Genomic DNA, 19,072 nt, shown 5'->3' on the forward strand with positions numbered 1-19,072 from the left:
CCATCTGTGCTGGTAGAACATACTGTGAAGCTATTACTTTGACAAATTTTCAGTGTTAGAAAGATAGTAAATATCATTCCATAAGAGTCACGAACTAATCCTCTTAAGTCAGGAAGCGTGAAGAATCAGAACCCTACTTCCCTGACTTCTTACTGATTTAATTAGCTTACCTTTAACAATTAAAAAAAAAACAACCTCATTCTGTCCCTTGTTTGTTTCTTTGTTTCTTTGTACATGTGTGTGCCTTCACTGTCCCTGGCAACTTGTTCATTCCTTTGATTGCAGTTAGAACATGCCTGCACAGCACCCGTGCCAAGGCACACGCTCTGCAGAGATAGCTGCCCCTTGTGATACTGTTTCTTTGTGTTTTGTTTTATCTTCTCTGCACCATCTCTGTGCTGTCTCCCTATAGTCTCCCTCTTTGTCATTTGAAAATCTAACAACACTAACCATATGTGTTATACAAGGAGATGAACATTTTTAAATTTAGAACTGAAAATTAAAACTAATGTTACCGAATGTGCTATTACAGAGCCATTTTTTTCCTCACTTTATTGTGGGGGGTGGGGTATGAGGGCTTAACAGTAGTTAATAGTTGTTGACACAAAGGTACAATTTTTCATCTCCCCAGGATAGGAGTCCGCAAGACACTTCCCTCCCCAAAGCCTTCTCTCCCACATCTCATCCCCATCTTCCCCCCAGAGGCCATTGCTTTGGTACAAGATAGAGACATTGTTGACTGTTTACCATGAGCTTTCAAAAGCTGTCAAAATTACTATTAGGAACTTTACCTGCAGGTTAAGTGGTTGCCAAAAGATTGCTAAAAGGAGTTTTAGTCATGTGTGCATTGATCTGTAAGACTTCCTCCTTTTAGGTATGGCTACATGAGAAATTTTTTTTAAATGTATGATCTTTTTATTTTACCAAAATCTAAATTTATAAAATATTATTCCAGTAGCCAGCTTCTGGAACAAGTGGAGCTCGAAGCAGGCATTACCCAGGGAAATTAGCAAGCCTGGCTGACTAGGCACACAGATTCCATTTATTTGCAGAGTTTACAGCAGACATCATTCAGGAAAAAAAGAAAAATAAAAAAATATATATATATATATTATTTTAAAAGTGTTAGTGTCTTTCATTTTAAATTGCTGTGACTTGTTACCATAATTTTATGAGAAAAAAATGTTCCTTTTTATAATTTTTTCTTTATATATTATTTATTTTGGGGAAATTGGTTTTATACAGTGAAATACAGATTATTTAAGTATTCAGTTTAAAGACATTTCACAAATGCATGCACTCCTGTAACTAACACATTGCAATATATAGACCCTCTCACTCCACAAAAAGTCTCTTGTACAAACCCTCCCAAGACAACCACTGTTGTAATTGTTTTCAGTAGTTCTTGAACTTGCTTAATCTTCTATGTCTGACCTCTTTCCTTCAACGTAATTGTGAAGTTCATGTTGCTGATGATTATAGTAATTTGTTCTTTTCTAATTGTTGGGTCACTTCTCTCCTTGTTGGATTAACCATTTTATATAGTATGTTATGAGGTCCCTATCTCAGAACTTTTCAAATTACTGATCACTCTTGCCTGGATTGACTAGTGTCTAAGTAAGGTAATTAAAGGAAATTGACAGAAATTGTAGAAATTGACAGTTGTTTCAATAGTATTTTAATCCCTGAGTTGGAGCTCAGTGGCTTAAAAGCCTCTTTTGTGCTTTTTCTTCCCTGTAGGCTATAGGAGCCTGAGGGCTTTTAAACTGTAAGTAGGCTTCTTAGCTTAATCACTGACTCCTGACCAAGAGATAAAGCAGGGTGTGGCAGAGACAATCCAGTGGTTATGCAAAGAGACTTTCACAGCCCCACGCTATGCCACATAGGTATAGGTCTTCTCCTGAGTTTCCTCCTTAGTTCTCTGTCCCCTGGTGTCAGCACAGGGCCTCCCCCCTGCTGCTCCAGATTTTGAGGGCAGTAGCAATGAAGACTCACAGTTGCATTTGGTGAGTCTCAGGGAGTCCTCTCCTCTCTTTAGCCACCTTTTTGTTGATGAAACAGACTGGAGATGGTGTCTCAACTGGTAAACTGCTGGACTATTACCAGCCACTTAATCTCTCCCTAGGCTCCTCTCTTCTTCTTCTAGTGTTTGCCCTTCTTCTGTAGCCAGTCAACAGCGTCAGGTTGAGCCTGATGTAAAGTTTCGAGACCTCCTTTGAATCTGGAGAGGTGGCAGTCATTGACTATGTGGGTCATAGTCTGTCTGGAGCCGCAGGGGCAGTTCAGGTTGTCTCTGGCTCCCCAGCGATGGAACATAGCGGTGCACCGGCCATGGCCTGTTCTATAGCAATTGAGGAGGGCCCAATCATAATGTGCTAGGTCAAAGCCGGGTTGACGCTTGCAGGGGTCTGTGATGAGGTCAGCTGACTGCCAACTCTGTTTCCAAGAGTCTGGAACAGAGAAGTTCAGTGTAGGCGTAGGGGACCAGATTGGATGACGAGACGTCAAGCGTTGGACAGGGTGGGCGAAGATATCCGCGTATATTGGCAGGTCCAGTCGAGCGTAGACGTGGGAAATGAACTTAGATGATGCCGCATCCCGACGAATATCTGGCGGGGCGATGTTGCTAAGAACTGGCAGCCATGGAACCGGGGTGGAACAGATGGTTCCAGAAATTATCCTCATGGAGGAATATAATTTGTAATCGACCAAGTGGACATGGGGGCTACGGAACCATACTGGGGCACAGTATTCTGCAGTGGAATAGCATAATGCCAGAGATGATGATCGTAGTGTGGAAGCGCTCGCGCCCCATGAAGAGCTGGCCAGTCTTGCAATGATGTTATTCCTCGCGCCCACCTTTGCTGCAGTTTTTATGAGATGTTCGTGAAATGACAGGGTGCGATCGAGAGTAACGCCAAGATAGACTGGCTGGGCTTCATGCCGGATTCTCGTATCATCAAGCTGCACATTAAGCTCACGCGAGGCCGAGGCATGGTGTAGATGGAAAACAGATGATACCGTTTTTGCAGTGCTAGGGATTAGTTGCCATTTTTTACAGTAATCAGATATCAGAGACATGTCTTTCGTGAGTGTTTCCTCGAGGATGTCGAACTTGGATGCCTGAGTTGCACAGCAGATGTCATCGGCGTAGATGAACTTCCTTGAAGAAGTTTCTGGAAGGTCACTGATGTAAATATTAAATAGCGTAGGAGCCAGAACAGAGCCCTGGGGGAGGCCACTTGAGACAAGTCTCCATCTGCTAGACTTGTCACCCAGATGCACCCGGAATCTTCTGTTTTGGAGAAGAAACGATATAGTGTTGGCCACCCATGGAGGCAGGCATCTTGAGATCTTGACTAGGAGACCACAGTGCCAGACCGTGTCATAGGCTGCTGTGAGATCAACAAAGACAGCACCCATCTTTAAATTCTTCTGGAATCCATTTTCAATGTAAGTTGAGAGGGCCAGGGCTTGTTCGCAGGTAGATCTTCCTGGGCGGAAACCAGCTTGGGCGGGTGATAGGAATTTCTCTGTAAGAGGAGAAATACGTGACAGAAGCAGCCTCTCAAGGAGTTTGTAACACACGGAGAGGAGAGAAATTGGTCTATAGCTGGCGGCCAGTGTTGGGTCTTTCTTTGGTTTCAAAACTGCTATTATCTTCGCACAACGCCAAATTTTGGGCATAGATTCGGATTCCAAGATGTGGGACAGGAATGAAGTGAGCCACTTCTTTGCCGCGGGGCCCAAGTTAAGAATGAGTTCTGGGGTGATGTTATCATAGCCAGCAGCCGTTCCCGGTTTAACCCTCTTCAAAGCTTCTTCCAGTTCAGACAGTGTAAAGGGAGAGAGTTTTGGAGATGGACAAGATAAACGGAAGTGGGATGACCACTCATGGGAAATTTCTCTTTTCCAGACTGGGTCGATCTTAGCACGTCCAACTTGAGTTAGGTGACTGGCCACTGAGTTTGGAGATACGGGAGGATGGGAGACAGGAGAGGGTTGGCTACCGGCACCCAGACTATGAAGACGCTTCCAGGCCTTCCTACTTGAGTGGGTGAAGTTCAGACTTTCCGTGAGTTGTTGCCAGTGGGCTTGGCATCCAGGGAGGCAATGAGATGGTCAGCCACATCTGGGTCGCCCGACTCATCATACTGCTTTAGTAGTTGCTCGCATTCAGCATTAAGACAAGGCGTATAGTTAGCACGTCTCCCACGAGCCACAGGTGTTTGCACTCACCGGTGATTTGGTGGGTTCCTGAAGTCGTTCTAGTCCTGCCTTGTTGAGGTCCCAGTTGATCTTCTTTGGTGTTCCTAGTTCAGATCACTTCTCCCATATTAATATCCTATTCTTTGTGTTTCCTTGTTCTTGTGATGTATGCACACATTGTTCCAGTACAAACAAACTCTATAGATATTTTTGTACATATCCTTTCTTTTTTGTAGAACTGCTGGGTCATCCTCAGGATGTATATTTAACTGTTCAGGAAACTGACAGTTTTAGAAAAGGATTGTACTATTTATACAACCAGCCACAATGTAGGAGAGTTTGAATTACTTCTCAGCATCATTCAGAATTTCTTATTAACAGTTTTCTAAATCTTAGATATTCTAGTTGCTGTAAAAGATTTTCTATATTGTCGCCAGGAGGTGGCGCACGTGTTACAGTGCACTAGGACCTGGGTTCGAGTCCCTGGTCTCCATCTGCAGGGGGAAAGCTTCATGAGTAGTGAAGCAGTGTTGCAGGTGTTTCTCTGTCTCCCTCCTCCTCTATTTTCCCCCTTCCCTCTCAATTTCTGGCAGTCTATCCAATAAATAAATAAAGATAATAAAGGTAAAAACAAAAATAGGGGTCTGGCAGTAGCACAGCAGGTTAAGCACACATGGCATGAAGTGCAAGGACCTGAGGAAGGCTCCTGGTTCCAGCCCCATGCTCCCTACCTGCAGGGGGGTCGCTTCACATGCAGTGAAACAGACCATGCAGGTGTCTGTCTTTCTCTCCCCCCTCTCTGTCTTCCCCTCCTCTCTCGATTTAACTCTATCCTATCCAACAACAGCAATAACAACAGCAAGGGCAACAAACTGGAAAAAATGGTTTACAGGAGCAGTGGACTTGTAGCCCCAGTGATAACCCTGGAGGCAAATAAATAAATAAGTAAATAAATTTGAAAAGCTTTTCTATCTTGTTGCAAATTTCTATATAGTGGTATATAGTGCTGATTAATGATACTAAGTCTTTTAATGTGATTACTGATTATGTACATGTGTGTATAATCTTTGCTTTATTTTATAATTTGGTGTCATAATTTCTATATAATCTGAATGTGTGCTCAGGGGATCTTATTAATCAGTGAGGGGAAATTATAATTATTTCATTATCTTCAAGAAGTTTTGTGGCATGAGGAGGTCTTCAGGATGACTGACTTAGGAAGATTCCAAGATGGCTGTCACATGTGTACAGTTCCTCATATTCCCAGGACACTGTCTGTACATCACACTCTCCCCCATCACATCTGCCTTCACCATCACTACTCTCATCTGGTGCTTTTCCCCCGAGCTCCTGTCGTTCAAACATGTGTAGTTGAACTGTCAGCCAAAACTACACTGCAGTGGAAGCTAAGAATTTATTTTATTGAATTTTTTTCTTTATTGTGGTGACTATTGTTTTACAGTCAACAGTAAATACAGTTGGTACTTCTGTAAAATTTCTTAGTTTCCTGCAAAATATTCTCATCCTCCCACTCCAGGTTACACCAGGAACTGACCCACCCCCCAGTCCTTTACTTTGGTGCACTACACCAAATCCAGTCCGAATTCTGCTTTGTGTTTCCCCTTCTGCTCTTATTTTTCAACTTCTGTCTATGAGTGGGGTCATCTCATATTCATCCTTCTCTTTCTGACTTATCCTACTTAACGTGATTCCTTCATGCTCCACTCAAGATGAAGTGAAGAAGGCAAACTCACTATTTTTAATAGCTGAATAGTATTCTATTGTGTATATAGACCACACCTTACTCAAAGGCTAAGAATTTTTTTTAATTTGTTTATTGGGGAATTAATGCTTTACATTCAACAGAAAATACAATAGTTTGTACATGCATAACATTTCCCAGTTTTCCATATAATAATACAACCCCCTCTAGGTTCTCTGTCATCCTTCTTGGATCTGTATTCTCCCCACCCACCCACCCCAGAGTCTTTTATTTTGGTGCAATATGCCAATTCCAGTTCAGGTTCTACTTGTGTTTGCTCTTCTGATATTGTTTTTCAACTTCTGCCTGAGAGTGAGATCATCCCATATTCATCCTTCTGTTTCTGACTTATTTTACTTAACATGATTTCTTCAAGCTCCATCCAAGATCGGCTGAAAACGGTGAAGTCACTGGTCAGTATGTCTATTCATGTTCCAGTAACAAGAAGTTTTGGTGACAATGGCCCTATAATACAATTTGAGATCTGGGAGTGTGATGCCTTTGGTTCTGTACTTTCTTTTCAAGATTGTTTTGGCTATTCTACGTCTTTTCTGGTTCCAGATAAACATTTGTAGCATCTGTTCCATTCTCCTAAAATATGTGCTTGGGATCTTGATGGGGATAACATTAAATTTGTAGATGGCTCTGGGTAGTATATTCATTTTTTATAGCTGAGTAGTATTCCATTGTACATATATACCACAACTTGCTCAGCCACTCATCTGTTGTTGGACACCTGGGTTGCTTCCAGGTTTGGGCTATTACAAATTATGCTGTCAAGAACATATGTGTACACAGATATTTTTGGATGGGTGTATTGAGTTCCTTAGGATAAATCCCCAGGAGAGGAATTGCAGGATCATAGGGTAGGTACATTTCCAGCCTTCTGAGAGTTCTCCAAACTGTTCTCCATAGAGGTTGGACCAACTTACATTGCCACCAGCAGAGTAGGAGGGTTCCATTGACCCCACAACCTCTCCAGCATTTGTTGTTGTTACCTTTTCTGATGTATGACATTCTCACAGGAGTGAAGTGATATCTCATTGTTTTCTATATTTGCATTTCTCTGACAATCAGAGATTTGGAGCACTTTTTCATGTGTTTCTCAGCCTTTTGGATCTCTTCTGTGGTGAATATTCTGTCCATCTCCTCCCCCATTTTTGGGTGGGGTTCTTTGTTGTCTTGTTGAGATTGCAAGTTCTTCATATATTCTGGTTACTAGCCTCTTGTCTGATGTATGGCATGTATCTTCTCCCATTCTGTGAGTGGTCTCTTGGATTGGGTAGTAGTTTCTTTGGCTGTGCAGAAGCTTTTTTATTTGATGCAGTCCCATAGATTTATGCTTGCCTTAGTCTTCTTTGTAACTGGATTCGTCTCATTGAAGATGTCTTTGAAATTTATGCGGAAAAGAGTTCCGCCAATATTTTCCTCTAAGTATCTGATAGTTTGTGGTCTAACATCCAAGTCCTTGATCCACTTGGAATTTACTTTTATACTTGATGAAATATAGTATATTCTTCTACATGTTTCAACCCAATTTTTCCAACACTATTTGTAGAAAAGACTCTGCTTTCCCCATTTAATAGTCTGGGCACCTTTGTCAAAGATCAGATGTTCATTGGTATGGGGGCTTACTTCTGGACTTTCAGTTCTATTCCACTGATCAGTATGTCTATTCATGTTCCAGTAACAAGCAGTTTTGGTGACAATGGCCCTATAATACAATTTGAGATCTGGGAGTGTGATGTACTTTCTTTTCAAGATTGTTTTGGCTATTCTACGTCTTTTCTGGTTCCAGATAAACATTTGTAGCATTTGTTCCATTCTCCTAAAATATGTGCTTGGGATCTTGATGGGGATAACATTAAATCTGTAGATGACTCTGGGTAATATATTCATTTTGATGATGTTAATTCTTCCAACCTATGAACATGGAATATCCTCCCACTTCTTTGTGTCTTTTTCAATTTCCTTGAGTAGTGACTCATAATTTTCAGTATACATGTCTTTCACTTCTTTGGTTAGGTTTACTCCTAGATATTTTATTGTTTTTTGTTGCTATAGTAAAAGGAATTGATTTCTGGATTTCAATTTCTTCGAACTTAGTGTTTGCATAGAGGAATGCCACTGACGTTTGAATGTTAATTTTGTAGCCTGACACCTTACTGTATTCCCTGATGATATCCAAAAGATAATTGCTGGATTCCTTAGGTTTTTCTGTGTATATTATAATGTCATCTGGAAATAGGGAGAGTTTGACTTCTTCTCTTCCAATCTGTATGCCTTTAATTCCTTGCTCCTGCCTGATTGCTGTGGCAAGAACTTCTAACACTATGTTGAATAGTAATGGTGATAGTGGGCAGCCCTGTCTAGTACCTGATCTGAGGGGAAATGCTTCCAGCTTTTCACTGTTGAGTATGATGTTGGCTGTAGGTTTGCTATATATAGACTCCACTGTCTTGAGGAATTTTCCATCTATTCCCATTTTTGTAGTGTTTTGATCATAAAGGTATGTTGTATTTTGTCAAAGGTTTTCTCTTCATCTATTGATATGACCATGTGGTTTTTGGTCTTGCTTTTGTTGATGTGGTGGATCACGTTGATTGATTTATGTATATTAAACCAACCTTGCATGCCTGGGATAAACCCCACTTGGTCATGATGAACAATCTTTTTGATATACTGCTGTATCCGGTTGGCTAGAATTTTGTTCAATATTTTCGCATCTATGTTCATCAGAGATATTGGTCTGTAGTTTTCTTTTTTTGTTGTGTCCCTGTCTACTTTTGGTATCAAAGTGATGTTGGCTTCATAGAAGCAGGCAGGGAGTATTCCAGTGTCTTCAATCTTCTGGAAGACTTCTAAAAGTAGAGTTATTAGTTCTTCTTTGAAGGTTTTGTAGAATTCATTTGTAAAACCATCTGGTCCAGGACTTTTATTTTTGGGAAGAGTTTTGATAACTGTTTCAATTTCATTAGCTGTGATGTGTCAAGTTATCTACTTCCTCTCTACTTAGTTTTGGAAGTTGATAGGTATCTAGGAAATTGTCCATTTCTTCCAGATTCTCTAGCTTGGTGGCATATACTTGTTCATAGAAGCCTTGCATGATATGTTGAATTTCTGCGGTGTCTGTTGTGATGTTTATCTGATTTATTTGGACCTTCTCCCTTTCTTGTTTTGTGAGTCTGGCTAAAGGTTTGTTGATTTTGTTCACTCTTTCGAAGAACCAACATTTACTTTCATTGATCTTTTGTATGCTTTTCTTATTTTCAATGTTATTGATTTCTGCCCTAACTTTAGTGATTTCAGTCATTCTGGTTGCTTTAGGGTTCCTTTGTTCTTCTTCTTCTAGGTCATTAAGATGTGCAATCAGGCTGTTTATTTGTGCTTTTTCTTGTTTCCTAATGTGTGCTTGTATAGCTATGAACTTCCCTCTCAGAACTGCCTTAGTTGTGTCCCAAATATTTTGATAGCTTGTGTCTTCATTTTCATTAAACTCTCGAAACATTTTGATTTCTTCCTTGATTTCCTCTTTGACCCAGTAGTTGTTAAGGAGTGTACTGTTGAGCTTCCACATTTTGGGACTATTACTAATCTTTTGTTGATTGCTAAGTGTTAGTTTAATTCCACTATTGTCTAAGAAGATTCTTGGGATGATTTCAATGCTCTTGAATTTGCTAATGCTGTCTTTGTGGCCAAACATATGGTCTATCCTGAGAATTACCCATGTGGACTTGAGTAAAACGTGTATTGCAGTTTCTTGGTATGAATGACTCTGAAAATGTCCAATAGTTCTAGTTTATATATCTCCTCATTTAGCTCCCTTTATGTCTTTATTGATTTTCTGCCTGGATGATCTGTCAAGTTGAGAGAGTGGGGTGTTGATGTTTGATGTATTTAGATAGCTTCTCATTGGGTGCATAGATGTTAATAATTGTTAAGTCCTCTTGATTGACTGATCCTCTGAGCATTAAGTAGTGTCTGTTCCTATCTTTTTTAATCTTATTTATTTTAAAGTCTGTCATGTTAGATATGAGAATAGCTGTTTCTGCCATTGGCCTGTATGATAGTTTTCCATTCTTTCGCTTTGAGTCTGTGTTTGTCTTGTGGAGTTAGGTGGGTTTCCTGTAGACAGCATTGTTGGGTTGTATTTTCAGATCCATCTTCCTACTCTTTGTCTTTTAATAGGTAAATTCAGGCCATTGACATTTATTGATATCAGAGACAGAAGATATTTTAACACCATTCTTGTAGAGTTTTAGAGTATTCTGATATTTGGCCTATTTATGGTGGTCTGACTGTCTAAAGGAGACCTTTCAGAACTTCTTTCAGGACAGGCTTGGTGATAGTTGATTCCTTCAACTGTTGCTTGTCTGAGAAGGTTTTGATGCCTCCCTCTAGTGTGAATGACAGTCTAGCAGGATGCAGTATTCTTGGTTGAAAGCCTTTCTCATTGAGTACTTCATAGATGTTTTGCCATTCCCTTCTGGCCTGTAGTGTTTGTGTGGAGAAGTCTGCTGCTAATCTTATGGGTTTTCCTCTGTAGGTGACTCTTTGTTTTTCTCTTGCAGCCTTCAGGATCCTTTCTTCATCCTTATTCCTTTCCATTCTAAATATGATGTGTCTTGGTGTCTTTAAGTCTGGGATAATTCTGTTTGAGACCCTCTGGGCTTCTTGAATCTTTATGTCTTTGATGTTGTCTAGACTAGAGAAGTTTTCAGCTATTATGGCCTGAAGAATGCTTTCTTCCTCTCCCTCTCTTTCTTCCACTGGTAAGCCAATAATGCATATATTGTTTCTTTTGAAGTCATCCCATAGGTCTCTGTTGTTGTTTTCAGTATCTTTTAATCTCTTTTTGAGATCTCTGACTTCTTTTTTAGTTGTCTCTAATTCATCCTCGATTTTGCTAATTCTATCTTCAGCTTCCTTGATTCTATTCTCTCTCCCCTCTACTGTTTTCTGTAATTCATCTGTTTTGTTACCCTGTTCTGATACTGTTTTAGTTTGTTCAGCTAGTTGTGTTCTTAGCTCAGCTATTTCAGCTTTCAGCTCTCTAGTAACCTTGAGATAGTGTTTTCTTCCAGAGTCTCATTTGTTGTTTCTGTATTTCTGATGACAGTTCTTTCAAACTCTTTACTCACTCCTGTGATTATTTCCTTAGCTAGTGTTTGGATGTTGACCTCATTATTTTGTGCTTCACGCTTTGGGGGGCTTTTAGCTGGATTCTTGTCCTGGTTCATTTCTCCAATATTTCTTCTTGTTGGTTTAACCATTTTATATAGTATGTTATGAGGTCCTTCTCTCAGTACTTTTCAAATTACTGATCACTATTGCCTGGATTGACTAGTGTCTAATTAAGGTAATTAAAGGGTTCACAGTTATAGAAATTCACAGTTGTTTCAATAGTATTTTAATCCCTGAGTTGGAGCTCAGTGGCTTAAAAGCCTCTTTTGTGCTTTTTTTCCCCTGTAGGCTATGGGAGCCTGGGGGCTTTTAAACTATAAATAGGCTTCTTAGCTTAATCACTGACTCCTGACCAAGAGATAAAGCAGGGTGTGGCAGAGATAATCCAATGGTTATGCAAAGAGACTCTCACAGCCCCATGCTATGCCACATAGGTATAGGTCTTCTCCTGAGTTTCCTGGTTAGTTCTCTGTCCCCTGGTGTCAACCCAGGGCCTCCCTGTGCTGCTCCACATTCTGAGGGCAGTAGCAATGGAGACTCAAGAGTTGCACTTGGTGAGTCTCAGGAGAGTTCTTTCCTCCCTTCAGCCATCCCCTTGTTGGTGGAACAGACTGTCGGTGGTGTCTCAACTGATGGACTGTTACCAGCCACTTAATCTCTCCCTAAGCTCCTCTCTGTCCACGAGCCACATGTGTTTGCACTCACCGGTGATTTGGTGGGCTCCTGAAATTGTTCTAGTCCTGTCTTGTTTCGGTCCCAGGTGGTCTCCTTTGCTATTTCTCCTCTCTCTCTCTCTCTCTCTATCCCTCTCTCTCTCTTTACCTCTCTCTCTCTCTCGTTCTCTCTTTCAGAATCCATGAATATTTCCAAATTATTTTTTCTCCATTGTGTTTTGTTTGTTAACTTAATTTCTGGGTTAATTTCATTTGTCTTCATCCTATTTCCTCTTGATTCAATAACCATCCCTTTGCCAGTATTCTTTTAACTCTAAATTATTTTTTGCTATTCTTGTGATCTCTTTTGTGCCATATATGTACAGAATTAAGTAGCTTCTCTTAAACCTACCTATTCCCAATTACTAGTCATATGATGAAATGTTAGAATTCATCTGAACTTATACTTTACCAACTAATCTGTTGTTTTCTTATTGCCTAAAAACTTACCTAGATTCTTCTTTCATTTTGGGGTGCCTTTCAGTTATACTATATATGATGACTTCCCTTCCTATATCATTATTATGTTCTTAGACTTTAATTCCTCTGACCCAGTGCACCGCCAAACTCTTTAACGTTGTTTTGCCACTTACAGAATTCATCTGATACTTTGTTTATTTGAGCATTTGTCCTGTTACATCTCTGTTAATTCTCACTTGTCCTTTCCCATGATAGTTCCCAGATCTTGTCTGTCCATTTAACTTTTCCTTTTTACATCACCAATTTGTCAACCTAGTATCTTTTCATATATGTATCAAAGGAAGTGTTACCATAACACAAGTTGCCTAAACCTGTCCCTGTTAGTATCTACCCTATGTTACTGATTAAACTCATGTTGGTGCAAAATTCATGTCTAATGGGTTGAGATTTACTTTTTCACTTGTCTTTTCAGGAATTGCTTTTATACTGATCCATACTAAGTAGTAATAAACTGTAACTTTCATAAGTGTTCATATTATATACTTGAATTTAGTGTTTCAAAAAAGGCATAAGTCATTATAAATTAGTAGAGGCAAGCAATTTTAATAAAGTAAGATTGTGTTGATACTTTTATAAGTTACATGAATATAATTTATAAATATACACTTTCTCCACCTGTTTTCCTTAAAAGTGTCTGTGCTTAAAGATAAAAGTATTGAGTCAGAAAATTGGGGAAACTTGGTATTTTTTTTCAAACTAGTATACTTAAACATGCCAACAAGAAGTTAAGATGAGCTATCCTCAGAGTCATGTCCTGTAAGTGATAGTCACAAATTTAGCGAATCAATACATTGTATACACATTTTCATCTTCTAGGTGGAGTCTTCTAAAGAATAATCTCTAGACAATGACACGTATTTCAACCTGAAATCAGTTTTACTGAGAGACTTTCATTTCAACCACAATGAAAGTATTTTACCAATTAATTTATGAGTAATAAAAAATATGGCATTTACAGAATACCTTGGCAGTGAATGTCACTTGCTTCATCACAGTTCAGTCATGTTTAGGAAATGTAAGGAAGCTGCCAGATTACTCCAGGAAGCATGGAGTGATGTGTTCAAATTAGGACCATCTGTGGATAGAAAAAAAGCTGAGGTTTTTAGTCATTCTTAAAGAATGGAAATCTGATTCTCCATGCTAAAATGAGTGTAACCTTTTTTGTATCTGTAATTCAATAGGGCAGTTGCCTTGAACTAGTCTAGTTCAACACACAGTTCATCAAAAGAGAAGATACTGGATATAAGTGAGGGTCACTGCTGGTCACTTAAGAGTGCTTCTGAGGTAGCTATGCTTAAAAAATAAAAATCGTGACTTCTATGTATTTTGACTTCAGATTAGATTTGCTTCTGGTTCTCCTTGCTTAATAAAATTTACTGGGAAATATGGATAAAATTATGTACCATATAAAAACCAAGGACTGTTTTAAGAGAACCATCCTCTCCCCTCTCTCTCTCCTTTCTCCTCCTCCCGCCCCCAGCTTCACCATTCCAGGTGGACTTCTGCAGAAAGAGAGGAAACAGGAGAGAACAAAATGACCAAGGCACCAAAATTTTCCCCAGCATAGCGGGGACTGGTTTCCACACAGTCAAAGATATCAGCTATAGTCTTACGTGGAGCTCAGCTTCTTGTGCAAGCTGACAGGGTTGTGACAGAATTCATTTCTTTATCATTCTTTTTTTTTTTTTTTTTTTGCCACCAGATATTGTTGAGGCTTGGTGCCTGCACAATCCCACCACTCCCAGAAACTACTTTTTTCTTTTCTCTAGATAATGAGAGACAGGCAGATATAAAGGAGGAGAGACAGAAAAGGAGAGATGATAGAAAACCACTCTATTGCTCATGAAGCTCCCACCTATAGGCACTCCCATGACCCAGGGCTTGAACCCAGGGCTTCATGCATGTGCCTGGTACTATGTGCACTCTACCAGGTGAGACACTTGCAAACTCAGCAGAATTCATTTTCTTATGGTTATAGGATGGACTTTTCATATCTTGGTGGGACTATAGCAAAAATATCCTCAGCTCCTTAAGATGTCCTAGATTCTTTTTCTTTTGATTTTTTTTATCTTTTATTTATTTGTTGGATAGAGACAGTCAGAAATTGAGAGGGAAGGGGTGATAGGGAGAGAGACAGAGAGACACCTGCAACACTGCTTCACCACTTGTGAAGCTATCCCCCTGCAGGTGGGGACCGGGGGCTCGAACCTGGGTCCTTGCACTCTGTAACATGTGCGTTCAACCAGGTGTGCCACCACCTGGCCCCAGATTCTTTTTTTAACTACTTAAAAATTATATTATCTTGGGAGTCAGGTGGTAACGCAGTGGGTTAAGTGCACATGGCCCAAAGTGCAAGAACCGGCGTAAGGATCCTGGTTCGAGCCCTAGCTCCCCACCTGCAGGGGAGTCACTTCACAGGCAGTGAAGCAGGTCTGTAGGTGTCTGTCTTTCTCTCCCCCCCCGTCCTCCCCTCCTCTCTCCATTTCTCTCTGTCCCATCTAACAACGACGACAGCAATAACAACAACTATAACAACAATGAAAAACAAGGGCAACAAAAAAAGGAACATAAATAAATAAACAGGTAAAAATATTTTTAAGAAATTGTATTATCTTTATTTTTTTATTAGACAGTCAGAAATTAAGAGGGAGAGAGAGAGACCGAAAGAAAGACCTGCAGCACTACTTCACCACTCGCAAAGTTTTCCCCCTGCAGGTGGGGACAGGAGGCTCAAACCAGGGTCCATGAGCATTGTCACAACATGTGCACTCAACCAGGTGTATCACCTTCACACTAAGCAAATTGTGTTGGTTTCTTTCAAAGGGTACCTGGGACCTACACTGTTTCTGTATCTTTCTCTGCTGTGATCCTGGGTTAGGCCACCATAATCTCTAGTGCTGCCTCTGCAAAAGTCAACTGCAGACTAGCTCTGTGCACAGGTGACCCCCTTCAGTCTACTCTCAGCACACTATCTACAGTGATTCTGCCAACTAACATGTCAGAGCCTGTCCTTCCTCAGCTCAAATGAGTATCGCAAAGATACCCTACAGTGCTTAGTGCTGGCAAACCTGCAGTGTTTCTTGTCAGACCTCAATTTTGTCAACCCACACAAAGCCCTCGTGTTACTGTTCAGCTATATCAGCAGCCCTACTTGTGACTTGGAGCCTTTATTCATTCATTTTCCTCTATCGGAAATCTTATCACCCCCACCCACCCACCCCTGTATCATCCTGGCTCAAGGGAATACTTACCCCACAGGGCATGAGAGTTCAGTGCTCAGTGTCATGGGAAAGTGCCAAGGCACAAGGGGGAAGCTCCAGTGCTGTGGTGTCTCTCTCACTATCAGAAGTTAAAAAAAAAAGTCAACCTGGTGGGCTGGCGAAATAGCTCACTTAAATGGTGTATTGCTGTCCTGTGTGTGACCCAGGTTAGAGCTGACTCACTTTGCACTAAAGGAAGCTTTGGTGCTGTGAGCTTTTACTCTCCATCTCTCTCTCTGTGCCTGTCTGTCTCTCTCTTTAAAAAAAAAAAAAGTTAGCCAGGCGTCCGGCGGTAGTGCAGTGGGTTAAGCAGGTTAAGCACATGTGGCGCAAAGCACAAGGACCTGCTTAAGGATCCCGATTCAAGCCCCCAGCTCCCCACCTGCAGGGGAGTCGCTTCACAGGCATTGAAGCAGGTCTTCAGATATTTGTCTTTCTCTCCCCATCTCTGTCTTCCCCTCCTCTCTCCATTTCTCTCTATCCTATCCAACAACAACAACATCAGTAACAACGATAATTGCTGGGCTAGCTTCGCGGGTGGGAGACAGACGACCAGGGATTCATGGCTGAGCTGGAAATGCAGTTCAATTTTTATTGATGAGCAGGAATGCAGTGCAATCGATCTAGTCTCTATTCATTAGAAAATCCTGTCCTTTATATCTCCTGAGGCAGAAGTGTCAGGTTGGAAGAGGAAGTACGTAGGATAGGGGGTGGGGAGAAGGAAAAAGCCGTGCTTGGAAGTATCAAACTTGCATCTAACCAGTGGGGATTAAACCAGTGCCCTGTAGGCAGGGCAGGTCTCAGGTAAAGCAGTGATTATGTAAACAGACCACAGCGTTAAGCAATGCAAGCAAACCTAATGTGATGATCAAAACAGAAGGGGTCTTAGAAGCAGAATTAGAAGCAGACCAACAGATAATAATAACCACAACAATGGTAAAACAACCAGGGTAACAAAAGGGAAAAAATGACCTCCAGGAATGGTGGATTCATGGTACAGGCACCAAGCCCCGGCAATAACCCTGGAGGCAAAAAAAAAAAAGTCAGCCGAGGGGGGTGAATGGTGGTGCACCTGATTGGGCACACAGGTTACAATGTGCAAGGACCTGGGTTCAAGCCCCTGGTCCCCTCCTATAGGGGAAAACTTTGTGAGTGGTGAAACAGGGTTGCAGGTGTCTGTCTCTCTCCCTCTCTATTACCCCTTCCCTCTCAGTTTCTAGCTGTCTCTATCCAATAAATAAAGATTTTTTTTAAAAACCTTTATAAAAATCAGCCCCCACAAGATGAACTTATTCATGCTTGAGATTCAGCTGCAAAAACAAACAGCACATACTATATGTGTTTTTTTTTGTTTTTTTTTTTGCCTTCAGAGTTATTGCTGGGGCTATTGAGTCCACAACTCCTGGAAGCCATTTTTTTTTTCTTATTTTGTTTGGTGAGACAGCAGGAAATTGATAGGGGAGGGCGAGATAGAGAGGGGGAGAGAAAGGGATAGACAGCTGCGGGCCTGCTTCCCTGTTCATGAAGATTTTCCCCTGCAGCTGGGGAGCCGGGGGCTGAAGCCTGGGTGCTCATGCATGGTTTAATGTGTGTGTGCTCAACCAGATGTGCCACCATCCAGTCCCCTATCTATGCTCTTCATTTACATGTATTTAAGAGTATATAATTCTCCTGGCCGGGCAGCAGCACACCTGGTAGAGCACATGTCAAGATCCTCACTGGCAGGCAGAAGCTTCATGAGCAGTGAGGCAGCGCTGCAGGTGTCTCTTCCTCTTGTAAGATAGTTCCTTTTTCTCAAGCTCTGTCTCTATCAGAAGTAAAGAAATTTATTTATTTATGATATAGAAAATTATATGAAGACTATGTCATATTCCCAGTAGACCCTGTCCTGAAATTTCACAAGGATAGGGATTTTTTTTTATATAAAGATTTTGTTTATTTTTAGGATTTTTTTTTCTTCTTTTTTTTCCCCCTTTTGTTGCCCTTGTTGTTTTTTTTTATGTTGTTTTAGTTATTGTTGTTGATGAGGTTGTCATTGTTGGATAGGACAGAGAAAAGTGGAGAGAGAAAGGTAAGACAGAGAGGGTGAGAGGAAGACAAACACCTGCAGACCTGCTTCACCACCTGTGAAGCGACTCCCCTGCAGGTGGGGAGCGGGGGGGGGGGGCTCTAACCGAGATCCTTACACTGGTCCTAATGATGGTTAATTTATTTTTAATTTTTCTCTCCCATTTTCAGTTCCCAGTGTGCCCACAAACATTACTGTTTCTAATGTTCAGTCAACCAGTGCAACCTTGAAATGGAGGAGACCAGATGCCATCCTTGGCTACTTCCAAAATTACAAGATCACCACTCAGCTCCAGGCACAGCAATGCAAAGAATGGGAATCAGAAGGATGCGTTGAACATCAGAAAATCCAATACCTCTGTGAAGCAGATCTCACTGAAGAGACAGTCTATGGATTAAAGAAATTTCGATGGTACAGATTCCGAGTGGCTGCCAGCACCAATGCTGGTTATGGCAACGCTACCAACTGGGTTTCTGCACAAACCCTGCCTGGACGTAAGTAGATAAGTAGAGCTTGTATGTGAGCACATGTGCTACTTGTTCAAGCTAAAGACAAATGTGTGTACACTGACAGCTGCTTACTACGACTGCACATACAATCACTGAGCACGAGCATTCACTGAGTGAGCATACAAACTAATTCATGTAATATTTTGGGGACATGAATATTACGGAACTTTATTCTACAACTATAGACATGCATTTTGATTTCATGGTTTTACTTTACCTGTGATGTATCTATTCCACACAAACTAGTCTTCCAAGCCACTGAATGTGTCGTGTTGCTATTTTCCAGCAAGCCTAACGTCACACCTGTATAGTAGGTGTCAGTCCAGTTCCTGTGTGCTCACGCAGTTCAGCTTTTGAGATTGAATCCAAACACCTGTCTTTAACACAGCTGCCTGAACCTTCTCTTTATAGCACATTGACTCTTAATCTCTGTAAAATGTATCTTTTTAGTCACTCTGCTTTCTCTTTTTATTATTACTGGTTTAATAATGATCGACAAGACCGTAGGGTAAGAGGGGTACAATTCCACACAGTTCCCACCACCAGAGTTCCCTGTCCCATCCCCTTCACTGGAAGCTTCCCTATTCTTTACCCCTCTGGGAGGATGGACCAAAATTCTTTATGGGGTGTAGAAGGTGGGAGTTCTGGCTTCTGTAATTGCTTCTCCGCTGGACATGGTCGTTGGCAGGTCAGTCCATACACCCGGCCTGTTTCTGTCTTTCCCTAGTGGGGCAGGGCTCTGGGGAGGTTCCCCCTGCTCTCTTGATATCCCTCCCTTTCCAAGCCTCATTTGATTAGTAGTGATTAAAAATTAAAAACTTTGAGTGGCTTTGTCTGGAGTTTAAACAAATGGGAGGTTTATTACACTGAGGTTACTTAAATGCAGC

General features: G+C 41.1%; 1 protein-coding gene and 1 long non-coding RNA gene across 4 annotated transcripts in view; one reads left to right on the plus strand and one right to left on the minus strand.

The window, feature by feature from the left end:
* Window positions 1-19,072, minus strand: part of LOC132538615 (uncharacterized) — a 720,469-nt gene that overhangs the window by 536,214 nt on the left and 165,183 nt on the right. The window lies entirely within an intron of this gene.
* Window positions 1-19,072, plus strand: part of PTPRQ (protein tyrosine phosphatase receptor type Q) — a 257,933-nt gene that overhangs the window by 116,358 nt on the left and 122,503 nt on the right. For both annotated transcript variants that reach the window (XM_060191363.1, XM_060191364.1), the window contains exon 26: window positions 17,847-18,170. In XM_060191363.1, coding sequence (XP_060047346.1) covers window positions 17,847-18,170 — 324 coding nt within the window. The remainder of the gene's footprint in view (window positions 1-17,846; window positions 18,171-19,072) is intronic.

This window comes from Erinaceus europaeus, chromosome 5 (genome assembly GCF_950295315.1).
Source record: "Erinaceus europaeus chromosome 5, mEriEur2.1, whole genome shotgun sequence".
In the NCBI taxonomy this organism is placed as follows: Eukaryota; Metazoa; Chordata; class Mammalia; order Eulipotyphla; family Erinaceidae; genus Erinaceus; species Erinaceus europaeus.